This window comes from Cherax quadricarinatus, chromosome 13 (genome assembly GCF_038502225.1).
Source record: "Cherax quadricarinatus isolate ZL_2023a chromosome 13, ASM3850222v1, whole genome shotgun sequence".
Lineage (NCBI taxonomy): Eukaryota > Metazoa > Arthropoda > Malacostraca > Decapoda > Parastacidae > Cherax > Cherax quadricarinatus.
In genome coordinates this window covers 51,755,489-51,771,898 of record NC_091304.1, presented here as the reverse complement: position 1 = coordinate 51,771,898, position 16,410 = coordinate 51,755,489, and the positions used below count along the sequence as shown (strand labels likewise).

The window sequence follows — 16,410 nt, the reverse complement described above, 5'->3', positions numbered from 1 at the left end:
GTTAGGTAAGTTTTCTAAGTTCCTTTTGGTGCAAAATTATAAATTTTTATATCAACATTAATGAAAAAAATATATCTTTAAACGTATAAGAGAAAATTTTAGAAAGGACTTAATTATAAATGAGTTCTTGCTAATTGACCAGTTTTACATATTCCGCACGACATACATACATATATATATATATATATATATATATATATATATATATATATATATATATATATATATATATATATATATATATATATATATATATATATATACTAAGTGGGTACTTTAATAGGTGAATTCTTCGCAATATAAATTGCTGGAAACATTCCTTAAGAGATACTGACATGGCTACACATTTATGTTTTAAATCTCCCGTTCCATCACATCCCGAAGGTTTGCGCCATATTCTGACATTATTATCTGCATGACGAAACAGAAATTGCGATTCGTCAAACCAGACGACGTTTTTCCAACCTTCATCTGTCCAGTTTTGGTGAACCTGTGGCCACTGTAGCCTCAGTTCCGTGTTCTTAGCTGACAGGAATGTAACTCGGTCTTCTGCAGCTGTATCCCATCCACTGCAAGGTTCGACTTCTTGTGCATTCAGAGATGCTCTTCTGCATGGTTATTTGAGTTACTGTCACCTTCCTGTCAGGCTGAACCAGTCTGACCATTCTCGACCTCTCATTATCAAGGCGTTTTCGTCCACAGAACTGCCGCTCAATAAGATATTTTGTGCTTATCTCCCCATTCTCTGTAAACTCTAGAGACTTGTGTGTTAAAATCTCAGGTGATGAGTAGTTTCTAAGATATTGAAACCAGCTAATCTGTCTGGCACCAACAATAATTCTACGGTCGAAGTCGCTTACATCACATTTCTTCACCAATCTCGTGTTCAAGTCTCAATAGCAGCTGGACCTCTTAACCATGTCTGCATACTTTTAGACATTGTGGTGATGTCAAATAATTGCCACCACCACAACCACAACTACCACAACCACCACCACCACCACAACTACCACAACCATCACAACCACAACTACAACCACTGCCACCACCACCACAACTACCACAACCATCACAACCACAACTACAACCACAACTACCACAACCACCACCACCACCACAACTACCACAACCATCACAACCACAACTACAACCACTGCCACCACCACCACAACTACCACAACCATCACAACCACAACTACAACCACAACTACCACAACCATCACAACCACAACTACCACAACAACCACCACCACCACAACTACCACAACCATCACAACCACAACTACAACCACTGCCACCACCACCACAACCACAACTACCACAACCACCACCACAACCACAACTACCACAACCACCACCGCCACAAACACCTCAACTACCACAACCATCACAACCACAACTACAACCACTGCCACCACCACCACTACCATCACAACCACCACCACAACTACAGCCACTGCCACCACCACAACCACCACAATCACCACAACCACCACCACCACAACTTCAACCACCACAACCAACACCATAACTATAACTACTGCCACCACCACCACCACCATCACAACCACCACCGCAACTACAACCACTACCACCACCACAACTACAACCACTACCACCACAACACCACAACTACAACCACTACCACCACCACCACCACAACTACAACCACTACCACCACCACCACAACTACAACCACTACCACCACCACCACAACTACAACCACTACCACCACCACCACAACTACAACCACTACCACCACCATCAGAATCACCACCACACATCCCCACTTTCTAAATAACTGGATGCTCTCGTCTCGGTAATCTCACTCTTCACAGTCAGTAAACTCTCACTTCCACGACTGTAATAACCTCTAAAGTCCTTCACAGCTTTTAAAGAATCTCTTTTTTCATCTCACGCTTTTATTGCTTAAAGATAACAATAGCATTTATAACTTCATTTGACTGAAACAAAAGCAACTTCTTACACAGATAACCCTCACATAGGAGACCGAAACGAACAACTTGTCAATGGTTCCACTTGAAGCGAAACGTCGTCAGAAGTTTTAATCTCCTACTTGTGGGTTGTGTGCTGTTTTATTCATGATAATGCGTCTTATTCTTCAGGAACAATTTCGTACTTTGTCTTACATTAATCTTGAGATTCTGAGGTGGAATAACAATAGTTTACGCTCTTATTTACATAAAATAACAAAGTTCTTATACCAATACAACTTTAACCCTAAATAAAACAACTTTTTTCTTGTTTTTGTGTCAACATGTCGTCATGTCGTCATGTCAACATGTCTACTTGTCGGTGTCACGTGAGAAAAGAATGCTTAAACTGGTGACGTGTGAGATATGATATAGACTCGTAGTTTTCTTCTCAGGACGCTTGTATTATACAGTAAGAAGTACACTACCACCATCACCCAGCACTACCACCATCAACCAGCACTACCACCATCAACCAGCACTACACCAACTATTACAACCCAGGAGTCCCAAAGGCCTGTTATCCTGGGTGTAAAGGGAGCAAAATAAACACAGTAGAAAACTTTTGACTTATATTATCCTTCACCAATTTAGAACAGAAGTATGTACACTATATACACTATGTACAGTGATAGGTATTAGTGCACTCCACGGTAAGCAAGGCAGAATAGAAGCCACTAGAGAGCAGACCGTGCTTCAACCAGCTCTAGAATGGGAATGACAAGGGCAGACAGGAGAGTGGTACCCACATCACCTCTGCGATTGCCAAAACCATCTTCTCATTGGCTGGAACCTGGGTACTGGTTGAACGACGGGGCCCCATCGTCAACCCTTAGTCACCTGGTTCGCTGGTTGGGGGAGATAGCCTGTAAATGAGGGTGTGTACATGCGCCGAATAAAGGTTACGTACTCTTTGCATGCCACACCCCCACCCCGAGAAGGCTCAGGATTAGGCTCCCACCTCCCAGTGGTAACCGTGCCGCCATGGCACAAAATAATGGGACCGCCTTTCCTCTCAACCATCCAACTCTTAGAGCTCAGCTTTTCTCCTGACAAAAAGCCAAACCCTAAACTCAGAGCGAGACAGCAGACAGTCGGGCTAGCTTAGGTCCAAGACACGGGCGGACTGTAGCCCTCATCCCCTCACTAAAAAAAAAACCCCACACCAGGGGATAAAAAAAAAAGAGCTTGGAAGGGGTTACCACAAGTAACCTAACACATCCTAACCTAATATATAATTATTATAAATAATATTGTTAGACTCTTGATAAAGAGTCTGCCAACATATTTTCTTTGCCGGCAATATGTACAATTTTCAAAAAATAGGGTTGCAGTCTCAACGTCCATCTCATGAGCCTTGTGTTGTGGTTCTTCATGGTTTGGATATATACTAGAGGATTGTGATCACTGTAGACAGTGACCACCTGCAAAGTTTGTCCCACGTATACATCAAAGTGCTCCAAACCCAGTACCAGCACGAGGGCTTTTTTTCAATGGAAGAGTAAGCCCTCTGATGCGGCTGGAACTTGGCTGAGAAGTAGGCTACAGGCTGCAACTCCTCGTTCCCATTTTGCAATAGTACTGCCCCAACCCCAGACTCACAAGCATCAACCTGTAATGAGAAAGGTTTGGAGAAGTCTGGAGACAAAAGAATGGGTGCAGTACACAATAATCTTTTTGCTTTATCAAAAGCACTTAGATATTCTGGGGTCCAATTAAAGGGAACTTTGTGACTGGTAAGAGAGGTTAAAGGGGCTACAATGTCTGAAAAATTCTTACAGAATCTTCTGTAAAATCCTATCATGCCTAGGAAACGTTGAAGAGATTTCCTATCATGTGGAACTGGGTAATCTTTAATGGCAAGAACTTTAGCAAGTTTAGGAGCAACTTTACCACTACCTACTTCATGGCCTAGAAAAGTGACAGTGGCCTGGCCAAAGGAAGACTTAGATAAATTAACAGTTAAATGGGAACTCTGAAAGGTCTCAAAAAGAGCCTTAAGTCTAAATAGGTGTTGATCCCAAGTATCAGACACCACAACAATATCATCCAGGTATGCTGCCGTGCCTTCAAGTCCTTTAATAGCCTGATGGATAAGTTTCTGGAATGAAGAGAGGGGAGTTTTTCATTCTGAAGGGGGTAACTATATATTGATAATGACCTCCTGGAATTATGAAGGCAGAGATTTCCTTCGCCTTATCCGTCAAAGGTACCTGATAGTAACCTTTAAGGAGATCTAACTTGGACACAAAAGTAGCCTTACCCACAAAGTTGATTATGTTATCCAGACGAGAAAGAGGGTAAGCATCTGTGATTGTGACCTCATTCACCTTACGGTAGTCTGTACACATACGAAACCCTCCATCAGCTTTTTTAACAAGGATGCACGGTGAAGCCCATGGACTAGATGACTCCTCCACTAACCCATGCTCTAACAGAAATTCTACTTCCTGCTGAAGTAGCCTCTGCTTTTCAGGATTAGCTCTGTAGGGGGAAAGCTTAATAGGTTTAGGGTTTCCCCACGTCTACATCATGATAACCTAACGTACATTTTTTCGGCACATCCGAAAAAATATCAGGGTATGACTGTAGAAGCGCAGTTAAACTTTTTGCTCGAGTTTCAGACAGCCCCACCATTAAAGGGCTAGGGTCCTCCAGGAGGACAGAGTTTGAAAGTTTAACATTAATTTCAGAAATAGAGTGCAAAGAGTTAAGAGTCGTCCTCAGAGGTAGAGGACAGAGTCATTACTGGGAATATCTGGTGTATGAAAAGATTTTAATTGATTAATGTGGTAAGTTTTAGTTTTTGAGGTCTTATCAATGGGAGCTACCACATAATTTACATCAGATAATTTACTTACAATTTGCATAGGTCCCGTAAATCTAGCTTTCAAGGTGTGGCCAGGTATAGGTTCCTGCACCAACACCTTGTCTCCTGGATGGAAGGAGCGGAATTGTGCACTTCTGTCATACCTCTGTTTCATCTTATTTTGAGCTGCCTTTAGTTTAGCCTTGGCTAACTGATGTGCCACCTGCAACCTTGAAGACGGGTTGTAGAGTGTTGAGCTAACGTCTTCTCCCATCCATCCTTCTTTGAGCACCCGAAGAGGACCTCGTATATTGTGCCCAAAGATCAGCTCAAACGGACTATACCCAGTAGACTCTTGCACTGTTTCTCGCAATGAGAACAGCAACAAAGGTAGTGATTCATTCCAGTCTGTAGGAAAATGCATGCAAAAAGTTCTCATCATGGATTTTAACGTATGATGGAATCTTTCCAAGGCGCCTTGGGACTGAGGATGATAGGCAGTGGATAAGTTATGGATTATCCCTAATCTAGTTAATGTTTCCCTAAATGCTTTGGCAGTGAAGTTAGTACCTTGATCACTTTGAATAGTTTAGGAATGCCAAAACAAGAAATAAATCTAGTTAAAGCTTTAAGAATAGCTTTAGTATTAATACTGCGCATGGGAATTGCTTCAGGGTATCTAGTTACTCTATCCATAATGGCAAATAAATACTGATTTCCCGACTTTGATCTAGGTAGTGGACCTACACAATCTATAATTAAATCTGCAAGGTATAGGTTGAAGAGGTGCAGGTTTAATGGAATGTCCAGGTTTCCCTACTTGCTAACATTCTCGGCAACACCGGATATGATTCTTCACATCCTGCTTTAATTTTGGCCAATAAAATCCTTTTGTAATTCTATATAATGTTTTAGTAATTCCTAAGTGACCTCCTAATGAAGTATTATGAGCAATATTCAATATTTGAGGTCTAAACTTTGTTGGAACTACTAACCTGTCAGACAATTGCCGGCCCTCTATCTCCTTACCAGTCTCAGTGCAGATCAAATAGTCGTTTTTAAGTTCATACTTGACCGGATGATCCAAAGAGGATTTACCCATGGCTGCCTGAAAAGCGAAATTTAAAGAATGGTCCTTTCGTTGTTCCTCCCGGAAGGACAGTCCCTTGGGCATGGAAACATATCTGGCAATCCTGCAGCCTTGGAATAGGAAGGCTTGATCTGGGTCTGTTCACTTGATCTACGAGGCTCTGGCCAGTTTTCCTCGTAAAACAATGTGGCTATTCCGAGATCGGAGTCGTCCAAGGATAGGTCAACATTCTCGCCAGACAACCCTTGGGATGTTGTCCGAGTTATGGCCAACACTGGAGAAGAATTAATCATTATGGGTTCAGGACATACACTAGTAGTGGTAATGTTATTACCCAGTAATAAAATGGCATCTTTCATGGGGAATCCTTTGGATACACCCACAGTCAAGTACCCAGTGTAATATTTGCACTGTACATAAATTTTATGCAAAGGGACAGAATATATAGTCTCAGTAGTAGTAACCAGTTACCAGTAACCAGTGTACCAGTAGATGACTCACTACCAACCGTCTCTGCCTGAGTCACTGTCTGTATTCATACTGTGCTGACCACAGCAGTATTCAAAGACCCCCTCACATATGGGTACTGTGGGCGGCCAGGCAGTTATACGAGAGTGAGCAAGGAGGCAGGCCGGCTGTTTGGCACTCCCCACATTATCCGTAATTATACGTACTACCAGCCTACGTGAGTATTACTTTACCCTATCCACGTGTTCGAACCCCACATGATAATAGCTCCTCCAAATGCTTCCAATAAAACAGAGGAATTCAAGGAAGTGTTCTTTGAATGGGGTAATATTCCCTCTCTTATAAGTGAGCAATATGCTCCAGTATCTCTAAAGGTTTTGACTTCAGTTGTTTTGGAGTTTTCCTGAGGGAAATAAGACTCTGACAGTAGTAAGGGGCCATCCCTTTTTCTACTTCTTTCAAGGACATGTTACTAGGGATATTAGAGATTTTCCCAATTGGTTGGGGTTTTTGGGGGCAGTTGAGACGGATGTGACCTACTTGGTTACACATGTAGCAGACAACAGGTTTGCCTTTAACTCCCTGCTGACGTTGCAACTGGTGTCGCTCTGGCTGGTGTCTCTCTGGATACTGTTGTCGAGATGCACCATGTTGAGTAGTTTGCCTCTCACCAGGTGGACCATAAGCTGAGAAGCGTGGCTCACCAGGTGACTTAGTTAGCTGACGTAGACATTCTCCCTCCGGCTGGCACTTCATTCTCCAAGGTTGACAATCTCTGCTCATGCCAGGCTGTTGAAAAGAGAGACGGGACCGCTCGGACAAGGAGCGGTTAGTTTCAAAGGTATCAGCCAACCTGGCTGCCTCCACTGCAGTCACGATCCTGCAGAAAGACTCGAACCTCTGGTCCCACAGACTCCAGCAAGTTGTCAATCAGAATAAGCTGCACAAGATCATCGAAGGCAGCAACACCACTTTCTTTATACCAGCTGGTAAAAGCTTTGGTCTGCTGTCGCACAAAATCAACCGGGGATTGACCAAGCTGTCGCCTGCTTAATTTAAAAAACTTCCGATACTTAGCTGGGATACAAGTATATGCTCCCAACACTGTGGTCTTCACTACTTTATAATCGGAAAAATCAGTGTCATTTAACACTGACGTAAATTCCTGTGTCTTACCAAACAATGCTGTGTGAACCAACGACGCCCAGTGCTGTTCCGGCCACCTCAAGGCTCGAGCCTGATTTTCGAAAGCTTCGAAAAATTGTTCTGGTTCGGCCTCATTGAAGCGGGAAACAAGCTGCACTGCTTTCTGTAAACTAAAGTCATTTACAGAATGCGAAAACTCCCACCTTTCTTTTTCCCTATCAAATTCTTCTTTTGCAAATGCTCTCTGTTCCCTAGTCTGCTCAAGATTGATTTTTGCCAGCTCAAGTGCCAACGCCGCTGATTCACCTTGAGACAACCCTGCTGCACTAGACTGACGATTTTGCTCCGTTGATATATCATCTTCCTCCTGCGAGAACATAGGAGTTTTTTCCCTAGCTCCCGTAGAGGGAGGAGTCTGGTGTGCCATCTCTTCTTCTCGAAGTTTTTCAGTGATCAGTGAACGCAGTTGCGCAGCTGTGAGAGTGCGTTCGTAATCAATGCCAATGGAACGAGCAATTTGCCAACAACGCTGTAGGGACAATTTAGGTAGGTTAAACAAAGTATATGCCGACACCAGACGTCTGATTAGTCTAGATGGCATACCCCAATGTATAAGTTATTTGCTATGCACAGTACGATTGCAGAATACCCCAACGTAACACGTTATTTGCAGAACACGCTTAGCTATGCACAGTACGATTGCAGAATACGCTTACAAGGTGGATACGCAATAGCAAAGCTGACTGCAAAATCTTCCCACCGAACAGGCTAGTAGCGAGCTGTGATGAATGGTTTGAAAAACCGACAAGTTGAAGATTGAGACACTTAGGCAGCATATGGGAATCTTTATAAAGATTCCCATATGCTGCCTAAGTGTCTCAATCTTCAACTTGTCGGTTTTTCAAACCATTCATCACAACTGTCAGACACTGCAGCATCATGGGATCTTGTTACAAAGAATTCTTCAACACTTGTTCAACTTTTGGACGAAGACCTACTTCGACTAGTGGATGGTACCACTATGACCCCGCCTCCGCCTGCTTCACCTCACCTCACTACAGTATATAAGCCACGTCTACGGCCCTATGCTGTACATTCTACAAGATTGATGGACTGAACACATCGACTCCAGGTTGAGGGACTGATTACCTCATTCTCCTCCTCTCCTTACGCCTTCCTCTTTGTATTGGACTGATGAAACCACTGTGTGGCGAAACGTTTCCTAAATAAAGATTCCCATATGCTGCATAAGTGTCTCAATCTTCAACTTGTCGGTTTTTCAAACCATTCATCACAGCATGTCACTACCATCAACCAGCATGTCACTACCACCAACCAGCATGTCATTACCATCAACCAGCATGTCACTACCATCAACCAGCATGTCACTACCATCAACCAGCATGTTACTACCATCAACCAGCATGTCACTACCACCAACCAGCATGTCACTACCACCAACCAGCATGTCATTACCATCAACCAGCATGTCACTACCATCAACCAGCATGTCACTACCATCAACCAGCATGTTACTACCATCAACCAGCATGTCACTACCACCAACCAGCATGTCATTACCATCAACCAGCATGTCACTACCATCAACCAGCATGTCACTACCATCAACCAGCATGTTACTACCATCAACCAGCATGTCACTACCACCAACCAGCATGTCACTACCACCAACCAGCATGTCACTACCATCAACCAGCATGTCACTACCATCAACCAGCATGTTACTACCATCAACCAGCATGTCACTACCATCAACCAGCATGTCACAACCACCAACCAGCATGTCACTACCATCAACCAGCATGTCACTACCATCAACCAGCATGTTACTACCACCAACCAGCATGTTACTACCATCAACCAGCATGTCACTACCATCAACCAGCATGTTACTACCATCAACCAGCATGTCACTACCACCAACCAGCATGTCACTACCACCAACCAGCATGTCACTACCATCAACCAGCATGTCACTACCATCAACCAGCATGTTACTACCATCAACCAGCATGTCACTACCATCAACCAGCATGTCACTACCATCAACCAGCATGTCACTACCATCAACCAGCATGTCACTACCATCAACCAGAATGTTACTACCATCAACCAGCATGTCACTACCACCAACCAGCATGTCACTACCACCAACCAGCATGTCACTACCATCAACCAGCATGTCACTACCATCAACCAGCATGTCACTACCATCAACCAGCATGTCACTACCATCAACCAGCATGTCACTACCATCAACCAGCATGTCACTACCATCAACCAGCATGTTACTACCATCAACCAGCATGTCACTACCATCAACCAGCATGTTACTACCATCAACCAGCATGTCACTACCATCAACCAGCATGTCACTACCATCAACCAGCATGTTACTACCATCAACCAGCATGTCACTACCATCAACCAGCATGTCACTACCACCAACCAGCATGTTACTACCATCAACCAGCATGTCACTACCATCAACCAGCATGTCACTACCATCAACCAGCATGTTACTACCATCAACCAGCATGTCACTACCATCAACCAGCATGTCACTACCACCAACCAGCATGTCACTACCATCAACCAGCATGTTACTACCATCAACCAGAATGTTACTACCATCAACCAGCATGTCACTACCACCAACCAGCATGTCACTACCATCAACCAGCATGTCACTACCATCAACCAGCATGTCACTACCATCAACCAGCATGTCACTACCATCAACCAGCATGTCACTACCATCAACCAGCATGTCACTACCATCTCAGGAAGAAATTATCGAGTCAGTCAACAAACTCTTACGTCAAGCAACAGAATAAATATTTATCTACATAAAAAAACATGTAAATTATATGCAAAACTTCTAAAATTATATATATATATATATATATATATATATATATATATATATATATATATATATATATATATATATCGTAAGAGAAACATTATATAATTAGAGGTAAATTTGTAATAATGGAAGCTGAGAGAAAATAAGAGAATAGAAATGTTTTTGAGTACTTTATTTATATCAACCTTCATCACTACCTCCTCACTATCCTCCATCATAACTCACTATCCTCCATCATAACTCACTATCCTCCATCATAACTCACTATCCTCCATCATAACTCACTATCCTCCATCATAACTCACTATCCTCCATCATAAATCACTATCCTCCATCATAACTCACTATCCTCCATCATAACTCACTATCCTCCATCATAACTCACTATCCTCCATCATAAATCACTATCCTCCATCATAAATCACTATCCTCCATCATAACTCACTATCCTCCATCATAACTCACTATCCTCCATCATAAATCACTATCCTCCATCATAACTCACTATCCTCCATCATCACTCACTATCCTCCATCATAACTCACTATCCTCCATCATCACTCACTATCCTCCATCATTCACTATCCATCATCACTCACTATCATCCATCATCACTCACTATCCTCCATCATCACTCACTATCCATCATCACTCATTATCTTCCATCATCAATCACTATCCTCCATCATCACTCACTATCCTCCATCATCACTCACTATCCTCCATCACTCACTATCCATCATCACTCATTATCTTCCATCATCACTCACTATCCTCCATCATCACTCACTATCCTCCATCATCACTCACTATCCTCCATTATAACTCACTGCCTTCCATCACTCACTATCCTCCATCACTCACTATCCTCCATCATCACTCATTATCTTCCATCATCACTCACTATCCTCCATCATCTCTCACTAAGCTCCATCATCACTCACTATCCTCCATCATCACTCACTATCTTCCATCATCACTCACTATCTTCCATCATCACTCACTTTCCTCTATTATCACTCACTAACTTTTATCTTCACTCACTATCCTCTATCATCATTTACTATCCTCCATCATCACTCACTATCCTACATCATCACTCACTATCCTCTATAATCACTCACTATCTTCCATCATCACTCACTATCTTCCATCATCACTCACTATCCTCCATCATCACTCACTATCCTCCATCATCACTCACTATCCTCTATCATCACTCACTATCCTCCATCATAACTCACTATCCTCCATCACTCACTAACCTCCATTATCACTCATTATCTTCCATCATCACTCACTATCCTCCATCATCACTCATTATCCTCCATCATCACTCACTATCCTCCATCATAACTCACTATCTTCCATCACTCACTATCCTCCATCACTCAGTATCCTCCATCATCACTCACTATCCTCCATCATCACTCACTATCCTCCATCATCACTCACTATCCTCCATCATCACTCACTATCCTCCATCATCACACACTATCTTCCACCATCACTCACTATCCTCCATCATCATTCACTCTCCACCATCATCACTCACTATCCTCCATCATCACTTACTGTTCAACACCTCCTCACTATTCTCCATCATCACTCACTGCTCAACACTACTTCCTCACTATCCTCCATCATTACTCACTATCATCCATCATGACTCCCTATTCTCCAACATGACTCCCTATTCTCCATCAGGCTCACTATCCTCCATCATGGCTCACTATCCTCATCATGACTCACTATCATCCATCTTGACTCACTATCCTCCATCATTATCACTGCTTAACGTTATTCTCTCCTTTCTCACATTTTTCTCACTCCCATAACTGATATTTTCTCATCATAAAATATATAATTAATATATATATATATATACATGATATTCCACAGGATATGTATCCAGGACACAAGTCACATGACCAGACTGACACATAGGCGCAGACTACTACAAACATACACTATATATGGATTACTAATATTTAAGGAACACTTGTCAGTGCTCAGTAATAACCCACATAAACACAGATACTCATAAGATTAATTGATCTGTGTGTTTCGATCCCCTTCTGTGACCATCTTCAAGGGATGGAAATATACAACATATATATATATATATATATATATATATATATATATATATATATATATATATATATATATATATATATATATATATATATATATATATATATATATATATATAATGTCTACAGCAGCCAGGACCTTGAAGAGTCTGGCTTCTCGATCTGTGAAGACAAATAAACACAGTAGTACTGACTGTCTTCTAGTCCGTTGAGCGCAGTTGTTGCACGCTTGTTGAGTCTTAGCGTTGATGTTGCATGTTGTGGTAGTGTGAGCGCAGATGTTGCATGTTGTGGTAGTGTGAGCGCAGATGTTGCATGTTGTGGTAGTGTGAGCGCCGCTGTGGCTACCACCAACACACAACTCCACATTGTTAAGACCTTGATCTTCCTCTCTCACTTATCTTCCTCTGGGCAGTTCGTAAACTCTCGCTACTACCACTCTAAAACCTTCATCAAAATCTTTCTCATCTTTAAAAATAAACTTTATTTCTTTCAACTATTCTAAGATCACAACAGTATTTTTTAACATCATTTAGTTCATTAAGAAAATATTTCTCATATTCATGTGTCTTAATTCTGTAAGTTATGTAGACATTAAACAAATAACAGCGTTCATGAACTTTCTAAATATAAATCTACGTGTGTAATCCACTACATTTAAAAATCACAAAGTCTTTTATTACTCTAAGTCACTCGTTTAATATTTTTCGTCCAATTGTGACTACAAGAATATAATATAAGGTAACAGAGAGTCACACGCATATGTATCCTCACAACAAACGTAATCTCACACACGTAAACAGTGCCACCAGCTGGAGGTACACAGAGAGTGCTACCAGCCAGGGTCACACAGACTACCACCAGCTACGCAGTCCAGGCGGACACTGTGTGAAGCGGGCAGTGTGTGAGGCAGCCTGCCCCCAGCCTCCACTATTCAAGAATCTGGTACTAGCTACCAGCATCACACTACCGCCGTCCCGGGGAGAAACTATCACAGGATAGTACGTCTAGCAACAGATTGAAACCTCAATTATATGTTAATTAATATTTAAATTACATAATTTAAAAAAGTACATAAACTTTGTTTTAAGCAATACCGATTATTTTAAAACAGGATTAGGTATATATAATCACAGAAGCGAAGGAATATGAGAGAAATCTTATATATTATTATTCCTTATTTTAGCTGCGTCGTTCCAAGGATAACCGGATCTTAGGGCCACACTACCTCCTCACTATCCTCTATCATTACTCACTGTTCAACACCTCCTCACTATCCTCTATCATTACTCACTGTTCAACACCTCCTCACTATCCTCTATCATTACTCACTGTTCAACACCTCCTCACTATCCTCTATCATTACTCACTGTTCAACACCTCATCACTATCCTCTATCATTACTCACTGTTCAACACCTCCTCACTATCCTCTATCATTACTCACTGTTCAACACCTCCTCGCTATCCTCTATCATTACTCACTGTTCAACACCTCCTCACTATCCTCTATCATTACTCACTGTTCAACACCTCCTCACTATCCTCTATCATTACTCACTGTTCAACACCTCCTCACTATCCTCTATCATTACTCACTGTTCAACACCTCCTCACTATCCTCTATCATTACTCACTGTTCAACACCTCCTCACTATCCTCTATCATCACTCACTGTTCAACACCTCCTCACTATCCTCTATCATCACTCACTGTTCAACACCTCCTCACTATCCATCATCACTCACTGTTCAGCACCTCATTATCCTCTATAATCACTCACTGTTCTTATTCACTTTATTTAAAGATATTATCAACAGAAACATCACAGTGTGCGTTTCTTGCGTAAGATGTTATTGCTTTGAAATACATGAGTACACAAATAATAAGTTCACAATACCTTGACTGGAACAATACACACATATAACCAGCTCAGAGAGTGAAACCAATGGGGTTTCACCCTGACTTGAATCATTAACCAGTCATTCTCCAGTGTGCGAATTATTTGTATTATGAATATATAAACATGTAAAGTCTTTCACAATAGAGGTATATTGGAGAAAATAAAGAGTCATGTGTTAACAGGTAGCAGTGAGAGGGACTGAACGCTCTAGCGTTCGTTCTGACGTGTTCAGTGGCTGCTGTCACAGCAGCGAAGATAACATGATAATTCATATTACTGAAGACGCCGGGACGATAACCAAGACGACCGCAGGTAAACACCGTTAGGGACAGGGGACCATGGGTGGCCTTGACGGTCGAGGAGAAGAGACGGTATAGGGAACTGGTTGGTTGGTTAGGCAGGGGAAAAAGGGATATGCTAGGGTGTTATTTTTTATTGAGCAAGCTTAGCACACCCTCCATGTGCGGCTGCCTGATTTTCTATGGTCTGAAGGAAGGACTGAGATGTATGAAGGGGTGAAATGGAGGAGGGGGAAGGGGTCGTTTAGGAAAACTGTGTGAATCAGAAGTATGCTGACGCTTTAGTCTATGTGAATTGTCCTTTGTAGAATATGACAGTTAAGCTTACCTGTCGTATGCAGTAACACAGGAGGGTTGCAGACGCAATCTATTGAAATCTGTCACCTTGAGCTGGGATGATTGAGTTGGACGATAATGATTGTGTTAAGTATTTCTATGTATGTTCACCAGGTATGGAAGCTTCTAAGGTTTCTTCCAGCAGAGTCTGAGCTGCCATTATCGACGAGGTACCTCCCTCTCTCCCTCCCTCCCTCCCTCTCTCTCTCTCTCTCTCTCTCTCTCTCTCTCTCTCTCTCTCTCTCTCTCTCTCTCTCTCTCTCTCTCTCCCCTACACATTGGGTTTTACAGGGTTACGTTAAAGAGTTCCTGTCTTTATTTACAAACTAAGAGTTGTCATCTTCCTCAGCTCATTTGAAAACCTTCCCCAGCATTACCTTCTATAATTTTTTTTATTGTTATGAAACATACAAATAGGAAACAGGGTGATGTTGGAGCCAGATGTAGGTCAGCGATTTCATTTGATCAATTGACTTTTCTTCATCAATGTTATTATACTCTACGAACATGTTCCACTTTAGATTCATTCTTAGAATGAATGATATCACATGAAGTAATGTTCTTGAGAAGTGTACAGCCAGCGTGTAGTTCCTCTTTGCTGCCCGTCTTGTAGTATGGAAGATGTCTTCTTGCTGTCCGCGAAGTGGAGCCAAGTATGGTATCTCGATAATTTTGTCCTCATCTCTACGGTGTTGAAGGTTCGACTGATGAAAAACAGATTCATCCAGGAAGGTTTCAGGATAGAGATTAGTCATCTTGCATGGTTATCTAGTCTGTCTATAAATCGCAGATGAGATGGGGCAGGCCATCCATGAAAGTGGAGTATACTCAAGATATGAGCAAACGTTTACCTCTTATAGTTCTGCAGCTTCTACTGTCAAGCAGATAAGTGATACACTTTAGTGCTGCAACTTTCTCGTCTGCCTTGCTTGAAAGATTTACCAAGTGATTCTTTACAGGCATTTTGGAGCCAAGTTTGATCTCTAGGGTATCCACCTCATTCCTAGTCTCTAAAACTCATTCATTCTTAGCAGTGCTGTAGTATTAACGCCATGTTGCCTTGAAACCTTGTGTTTCCTCTGATGCATGTGTAACCTATCAGAAACAATGGTTACGAGAGTTAGGTGTTTCCCTGTCTTTGAGGTGGGACGAGGTAAGGAAGAGCAGCAGAGTGGGGCAGGAAGGCTGGGAAAAGGTAATGTGAAATAAAGATGCTGAGTACGTTGATCTGATCAAGGAATAGATAAGAGGACTGATAAGGGAATACTGAATTTGTGCCTCTAGACAACTTGAAGTGGAGAGAGATTATTTGATGGGTTGGAGAGGTATGGGGGAGGGGTCGAGCTTCATGGGTAGAGGAGTGCTGTGGAAAAGGGCTCC

At 42.1% G+C, this 16,410-nt stretch overlaps 1 protein-coding gene across 4 annotated transcripts in view; it reads right to left on the bottom strand.

Moving 5' to 3' along the window:
• LOC128688467 (protein turtle homolog A) overlaps positions 1 to 13,395 on the bottom strand; it is a 237,337-nt gene extending 223,942 nt beyond the window's left edge. For 2 of the 4 annotated variants that reach the window (XM_070084724.1, XM_070084727.1), the window contains exon 1: positions 12,688 to 13,395. In XM_070084724.1, the coding sequence (XP_069940825.1) occupies positions 12,688 to 12,862 (175 nt within the window). In that variant the 5' untranslated portion in view covers positions 12,863 to 13,395. The remainder of the gene's footprint in view (positions 1 to 12,687) is intronic. The other 2 variants (XM_070084725.1, XM_070084726.1) reach the window with 2 other exon arrangements.
• Between the last annotated feature and the right edge of the window lie 3,015 nt (positions 13,396 to 16,410).